The sequence below is a fragment of the Triticum aestivum genome, chromosome 5B, assembly GCF_018294505.1.
Source record: "Triticum aestivum cultivar Chinese Spring chromosome 5B, IWGSC CS RefSeq v2.1, whole genome shotgun sequence".
Taxonomy (NCBI): Eukaryota; Viridiplantae; Streptophyta; class Magnoliopsida; order Poales; family Poaceae; genus Triticum; species Triticum aestivum.
This window is the reverse complement of record NC_057807.1, coordinates 220,093,173-220,100,992: the sequence shown is the minus strand read 5'-3', so window position 1 is coordinate 220,100,992 and position 7,820 is coordinate 220,093,173. Positions and strand designations below refer to the sequence as shown.

General features: G+C 51.3%; 1 protein-coding gene across 4 annotated transcripts in view; it reads left to right on the top strand.

Annotated features, from left to right (window-relative positions):
• Positions 1 to 822: 822 nt before the first annotated feature.
• Positions 823 to 7,820, top strand: part of LOC123111086 (outer envelope pore protein 37, chloroplastic) — a 33,922-nt gene continuing 26,924 nt past the window's right edge. For 3 of the 4 annotated variants that reach the window (XM_044531767.1, XM_044531768.1, XM_044531765.1), the window contains exons 1-2: positions 823 to 1,230; positions 4,547 to 4,693. In XM_044531767.1, coding sequence (XP_044387702.1) covers positions 838 to 1,230; positions 4,547 to 4,693 — 540 coding nt within the window. In that variant the 5' untranslated portion in view covers positions 823 to 837. The remainder of the gene's footprint in view (positions 1,231 to 4,546; positions 4,694 to 7,820) is intronic. The other variant, XM_044531769.1, reaches the window with a different exon arrangement.

Here is a 7,820-nt window from a genome sequence, read left to right as displayed (position 1 = left end):
TGAACCAGGCAACCAGCGAGCAGATGTAGAAACGATTGCAAGTAAGATGACTGAGTAATAAACTAATCATAGAACAGGGATGAAGGACAGTACGTGAACACAAACTAACTCTAGGTAAGAAGAAATATGGTTGCCGAAGGAAGTGGAGGTCGCGGGCTAGATAATGGGAGAAAGGAAGCGGATTGCAAACTAAATATATGAGGAACAAAGCTGATAATTATGATGTCACGGCCAAATTCAGGATGAATAGACGAAGACCAATTAGAGTGAGGAACATGGATGCGGGAGGTCAGAGATAGTGCCAGGCCAACCAAGACCGGGGAGGGGGGGGGGTGCTGCGGAGGAAGAGTACGGGGGAAGTGGAGGGCACCTATATCGAAGCAGACCAGCCGCAAAAGCTCACCGCCGGGGCGGAGAACGGCGGCTGCGCAGCCTTGACGAAGAGCAGTTTCTTTTTCCAACAGGAACAGCTCGGGGCATAGGGTCAGCGCCGCAACGGAGAATAACTGGAAGACCTGCTCGGCGATAGAGGCGACCTGGTCTGAACCTCCAAGCGAAACAGAATTGGGCCTTCAAACAAACGGCCCGATTGCGGACGCGAACTGTGGCTCAATCCGTGGAGTAGCGGCCCGCCACATGGTAATTGCATACGTGCGTGACGATTTGGACGACCGGCCGAATCCTACGTGTTCGTACACATGATCCGATGGCTGAGAGCTCCAAATCGCTGTTGAGGCTCCGAACTAGCTGTGTTATACTGTTTATTATTAGTAATCGACCATTGGATTGCTGTGCATAAGGATAGCCACCTCTCCCCTCCGCGTCGCATCCCGTCCAATGGCGGCGCCCGCGCTCCTCTCCGCACCACCCCCTCCCCCACCAATGGAAGAGGATGGTCTCACCTCCCACGTCGCACCAAGCCCAAACCCACCCCCACCCCCGTCGAAGAGCGGTTTCTTGCGTGGGCGGCCGCCCATTGGGGTGACATCGGAGTTCGACAGCGAGCGCCAGCTCTTTTCCCACCGCATCTCCTGCCGCGTCCTCAACGGCCTTGCCAAGCTCCGTCTCCGAGTTCACCACGGGGCCGCGGGAGGGGCCCCGACTCCCGAGGTGGCGCTCATGGGGCGGAACTTCTCCGCCGTCGTCGACGCCGCCTCCCGCGGCGCCGTGCTGCGAGGAACGGCCGACCTTGCCGGATCGCTCCACCTTAGTGCGGCGCACAACACGAAGGTGCGATCTTTTCTTACCCACCGCTTTTCTATTGATTCTTCGGTGTGATGACGTTGTGAAGTGTGGTTGCTCAACTGAACTATCTCGGATGCATTTGAGCATACGGAAAGGCTGTTAAATATGTATAGTTTGTGTATTTCTGAGACTTGATATTGGATATGTAAGGGCATCTCCAACGTTGATCCTGACACCGCATCCGTCCGCAGACCGGAAACATCCAAAGCTAGCGGCATACATCCACCCCCAATTTTTTTTTAAAGTCCGCATACATCCGCACGCTCAAAGTAGCTGCATATCTAGTTTCAGTTTAGTTAAAAAATGTTCAAATGTTGAAATGCAGCAGCAGTTCAAATTTAAATATTACACTCCAACAATGTTGTCCCCTTTAACCGCCCACAGATGCTCAATTAGATCTTCCTTCAGTGGCTCAATCAAATCTTCCACGAATCAGTGGCCGTGCCATATGCTAGCATCCGCAGTGCGGTCGTGCACTTTTGGTAACCAGAGAACCTAATCCTTCTCACGACATCCTTCTTCAAGATGAAGAAGTCATCAAAGGACCGGAAGCCATGGTAGAGAGGATCGAAGTTATTTTTTTGCATTCGAAAGCGGCGGCGAAAATTGTCTGCGATTAGGACAATCGGGGCAAAGTAGTCGTCCATCAGCTTCAAATGGCCCCCCACCATGTTGTGGTTGAGCACTCGATGACCTTTATCAATCCCTTGAAATTGAGAACATGCTCTTCCGCTCGCTCCGCGTTTGCAAGGACCGCCTGCATCATCGCCGTCTCATCCGTGTAGTCCTCCTCGTCGGACAAGCCGTCAAACGACTCAACATAGTGCTCGTATATGTAGTCCATATCCGAATCCATTGCTTCGTAGAAGAAGGGACAAAAATTTTAGCACGGGCATTTCACCGAACACTTGCTGGGCATGGTGAGCACCGTAGGGGCGGATGGTACCTATGCGACGGATAGAGGAGAGGCGTGGAATGGCGCTCCAAGCAACGTGGAGCCCTAGTGTAGCGATGGAGGTGATGGAGTCGTCGAGTTCCGGCAAGGGTGTGTCGGGGCGGACGGGGTGGTGGAGTGGCGGCAAAGTCAAGAGAGAAAACGGATGCACAGAAAGATGGGAGGATGGAGGCGCGGGGTTCATGAGGGGTTTTGGGTGGACCGGGGGTGTCGGAGTCCTACGTGGCTGCTGTCCGACTCACGCAAAGCCCCCCAAGTTTCTTTTGGGTTTGCGGGAAAAAGCGCGCCCGGACCGGTCGGCGGACCGATACAGGCCCGCGTTGGATGGCTAAACACGTCCGGACCGTACAGTTTGGACACTTGTCGGCGGTTTGAGAGTCCGCTTTGAGATGCCCTAAATTTTAGAGGCATAAAATTGGACATGATGTATTGGAAGTGTTTTTTTTACTTTGGGTAGTAAAACAAAATCCATAATAACACCAAAACTATAATTCATGGAAGAGTGGACCAGGCAGACAGACCAAAACCCTAGCTGCCGCCCCATGTACCCCCTCTCTCGTCACCGCCCGAGCACGTCGTCGGGCAAAGCCTGTCCGTTGCCATTGGCGGTGGGGAGGTCCTGCCTGCTTGTGGAGGAGTTGGGAGGGCTGTTGCGGGATGGCGAAGTATATGCGTGCTCGAGTGGCGGTCTTCATCAGGCGGTGCTCAACGACGGCGTTGGCACTCTAGCGTGGCAATCTTCGACGGTGACCGCTAGGTTACCGGAGAAGAGGGAGTCAATGCACGATCCTGGACGTCGGCGAGCTCGACATTTATCACGTAGCGGCATGGGTGATTTTTTTCCAGGTTTTCTTTAGGGAGTCTTAGAGTTTGGTTTGGGGCAGCAAGAAGGCGGCGCTGTTTCAGTGTAGGAATAATGTTCTGCCTGCTCATTCCCCATTTTGTTGGGGGTGGGGGGTGGGGTGGGGATGTAACTCTGGCGGGTCTTTCGGGATCCGGTTGGTTTAGGTTTGCGGTGGATCCATCTGGATTCGGCCGTCTTTCGTTGTCTTCGGAGTTTCCGCAGGCCCTTATTGGCATTTTCTTCTCCGAGTGGCGATTTGCTTCGCAGATCGCGGCCGTCAGCGTCTCCTGGTTTGCATTGACGACTTCTCGGCCTTTGCTTCTACAAGCTCTTGGTTTTAAAAATAGTTTGCTCCATCGAGGCGGAGGCCCATAGGCGGCATCGAGCTATGCTCATGGCGCGGCTCTGGTGGATGCAGGAGGAAGAAGACTTTGGCACCCCCAAGGATTTGATTGTAAATTTGTTTTTCTGTTTGTATGTGTTTTTAAGGACATGTGATGCTTAATATATGACCTTAGGCCCTTTCACAAAATAAGTTAGACGAAATCGAAGTTGAAGATGTCGGTGAAAAGTTCTGCTTCAGGGGTGATAGCCCATGTTTGACTTTGTGGTTAGACCAGCTAACATTGGTGCGCGAGCACCGCTTCCCTCTTGAAGGGGTTGTGTGGGAGTTTTGGCCCTTTGTTAACATGTCGCTTGAGTGGTGGATTATGGGTCAGGTTCATAAGGTTTGTGGCAGGATTGTGGAGATCCTGCCGCGAGGCAGACCAATGTGGATAGCGGTTTTCTCTTTATTTTTTGTAAACTGATTTGTTTGATTTTAATGTTTCGCTTTGCTTGGCATTGTTTTTAATAATATATAATATATGGATGTAGAGGCCTGGGATTATCCTCCTCTATGAAAAAAGGGTAGACGAAATCAAGTGGGTTGTGTCAATGCGGTGAAAATTAGTGCTGAGGAGCTCTTGACTTGGGTTAGCAAAATGATTGAATACTGGCTAGAAATTTTTCTAAGGTGTTGCATTAGTGGACTATTCATGTTCGGCTGAAAACTTATGTATTCATGCAGAATATACAGCTCAAGGGGAGAACAAAATCACATAGGAATAATGGTTTGAAAACGCTAGTATAGTTGTATGTTATCTCATATGCTGGAGGAGTTTCAATTAAGCGGTTGCTGAATTCTGTCCAAGCCAGCGCATATACTCTACATCGCCCCATGCTAAAAAGTATTGTGTTCACTGCATAGGATTTATAGGATGCGGAGTAGTTTAGCAACGAGAAGAGCTAATATGTAAATCCATGTCAATGGAACACATTTTATTGGCACTTTAATCTTTTTGAATTAGGTGGCATCCCATGATCTGTTGCTATCAAAATACCTACTTGTTATAAAGTTTCTGCTGGTAATAGTTTTTTGTTAGGACATCAATAATATGGATCATACCGATTCTGATATATGGCAGTAATGTGCGTCTACCTGAGACTGCATTATGTTCCAGAATTACCAGAATGGAGAGCAATCTTACATTCATATTGGCTGTTCGACACACTGTTTGTCCATCTCTTGTGACCATGAATATGATGATTCCACTGTTTCCTGCATTCGCATGGATAGATACTTCCAGTTGAAGTACAACAGTAGAAAGGTGCGTGCTCTGTACCTAGATGTGAGTTGTTGCAGTCGTCTCCCGCGTGTTTTCCTGTAATATTGTCTCTGAGAAGCTTTTTGTAGGAAGCTGCAATGTTGTTTCTGAGTCTGATTTTCCTTCTCAACTTAAAAACTGTGAAGTTGTAAACCTTCCATTGTCCAAGGGTCGTAACCAGTGCAGATCATGTGCCATAAGTGGTTTTCCATGGTGGCTGCCACACCATTACTTTACAATTTCGGTAGACACGTGGCATACCAATTGAAACAGCTGTCTGCTAAAAGCACCGGTGAAAGAGAAAGAGGAGGACGCCTAAGAGAGAACAAAAGCTGATGGGTGGGCTGCTCCAGCATGCATTTCTTGTTATGGAAGCAACATAAGCAATTGATATTATTAGAGCATCTCCAATGGTTCCTCACTAAATCATCCCTATAGTGTGTTATTGGAGCTACCCCAATAATACTTTTCTAATTATTTGGGGGGGGGGGGTCCCATAAGAAGGCTTAAACAAAAGCAAAGGGCACTACCTTTTATTCCCTCTCGCATCTCCCACGAGGAAGAACCCACAAGGCACTCACACGGTTGGCAAGTTTTTAAGATTATTAAGGTTTAAGTTGTTCTATGATCAAGATCCAAGTCAAAATCGCGGTGTTATGGCGCTGCTAGAAGGAGGGCGCGAGAGGGCCGGCCGGGGGCCTTCTTGCTTGATTAGATTGATACATCTCCTCTCTATATATAGAGAGGTTTACTTGACTCCCAAGCAAGGCTTACTTGACCCCTAAGTAAGCGACCCTTATCTCTAATTAACACTAAGACTAACGGGCCCATTAGGCCCATTACGTACTCTAACACTACACCCCACCTGAACATGCAGCTTGTCCTCGAGCTGCAGCCTAACCAACTTATAACCATGACTCGACGCAACACAAACCTAACACCTAAAAACAAGCCTTTTACATCTCGGCTTGTTTTATTATTCTGAACCTGAAATGGACTGGGACACTTTATTTTGGACCCCTTAACAAAAAATGGACATCATCCGCACGTCGGACGTGCACATGTACAGCCACCTGGATCCCATGGACACCACCTGGACAAAAGGACTGCATGTGTATGACCACCTGGAAGTGGTCGCAAGAGTGACCAGCAGAGGCGCCCTCGCGGCGGCCGGTGGCGGAAGGCAGTGGTGCTACGCGGTGCGCTGCTGTCGGTGACACCATGCCTTCTCCCTGCCGGACGGCTGTTGGTCTGCACCGCACAGGGAAGAGTGGAGGGCTTGCGATGGAGAATGACGAGGAGGGGTGCACCCCCCCAACCGCCGATGTCGCAGACTTTGAGGTTGCTGCCCGCGGGGAAAACAGCATGCCCGCCGCCCGTGGGGGAAACAACATGCCCAAGATCCCCGACGCAACAGACGAGATCAAGGTCCTTTGCGCAGCGAAGGGCAACTTGGAGGAGCGGCAGCTGCAGACCACGCATCTCCCGCACACGCCGACGCGCTAGGAGGCCGCGCGCAGCAGCCTGCAGCCTCACCGCCGCCGACACGTGGCGGGTAGCGATCCAAGACGGAAGCGGTGACGGCGACGGCGGGGACTTGATCTGCTGGATGTGGATGCCCTGGGATGGCGACGGCGCTGATGGGAACGAGGTCGTCGCACTCCCGTCGTAGGGCATCCCATACTGGTCGGCGGAGCTGACCGGCGGTGGCTGCTGCAGATGCAGCGGCTGCTGCGGTGCTGCGCTGGGCAGCGGCAGCGGATGCTGCGGCGGAGCGCCGGGCGCAGCTGAGGCCGCCAGGAGCGGCGGCTGCCACTGCAGCCAGGGCTGGGCGGTGGTGGCGATGGATGGCATCTGCAGCGGCCCGGCGAGCGCGGCGAAGGTCGCCTGGTGCGGCGGCTGCCACGGCAGCCACAGCGGCGCGGGAGCGGCGATGGGCGGCGCAGCCGGGTGCGGCCCGTAGGACCCGGCCAAGAACAGGTGGATCTCCTGGACCGCTTGGGTTAGGTCCCGCAACACCCCGGGCACCTCCCAGGTGAGGACGGCGGGGGCGGGCGCAACGGAGGACCCCGGCGCGGGCAGGAGCGGGGCAACGGTCGTGGTGGTCGCCGGAGGCGACAAGGTGACCGACAGTGGAAGAGACGGGCTTGGCGGCGATGAAGACATGATCGAACCAAAGCTAGCTGATACCAAATTGTTATGGCGCTGCTAGAAGGAGGGCGCGAGAGGGCCGGCCGGGGGCCTTTTGCCCACGGCCAGGCAAAAGAGGGAAGGGATTTCCTTCTTAATTCTTGCTTGATTAGATTGATACATCTCCTCTCTTTATATAGAGAGGTTTACTTGACTCCCAAGCAAGGCTTACTTGACCCCTAAGTAAGCGACCCTTATCTCTAATTAACCCTAAGAGTAACGGGCCCATTAGGCCCATTACATACTCTAACACGCGGACACGGCTATTCGAGTAGATTTATCTCTGCAAGGTGCACTATTGTACCCAACACGTTCGACCGTCCCTTATAGGCCAGTAAAACACATCATACATCATATGCCCAAACAGGTGGGTTTAGATCGACTATGACACTCCCCTATCTACATCCAAGCTGGTCAACCCCCTCAAATACATCACTCAAATCTGTTTTCTCACCATAAAAGGGGTTAGATTCCCAGAAGGTAACATCAAGACTTACAAATGCGTGCCGCTCGCAGGGACTCCAGCATTTATATCCTCGCTGTCCAGTAGGATAGCCAATGAAGATGCATTTAACAGCTCTTGGGTCAAGTTTTGTTACCGAGGGCCTGTGGTTTTGAACAAAACAAGTAGAGCCAAACACCTTGGGAGGAATCACCAACTTGTTCTCACCTAGCAATAATTCACAAGGAGATTTCATATCTAATATTCTTGAAGACATGCGATTTATATGAAATGTAGCAGTCATCACTGCCTCACTCCAGAGAAATTTTGGAACATTCATGGTATACATCAATGATAGAGCCACTTCTAAGATGTGGCGATTTTTCCTCTCTGCTACACAATTTTGAGGTAGAGTGTCTGGACATGATGTCTGATGTAGAATACTGTTATCAGATAGGAACCCCCCAAACTTGTTGATGTATTCTGTCCCATTATCAG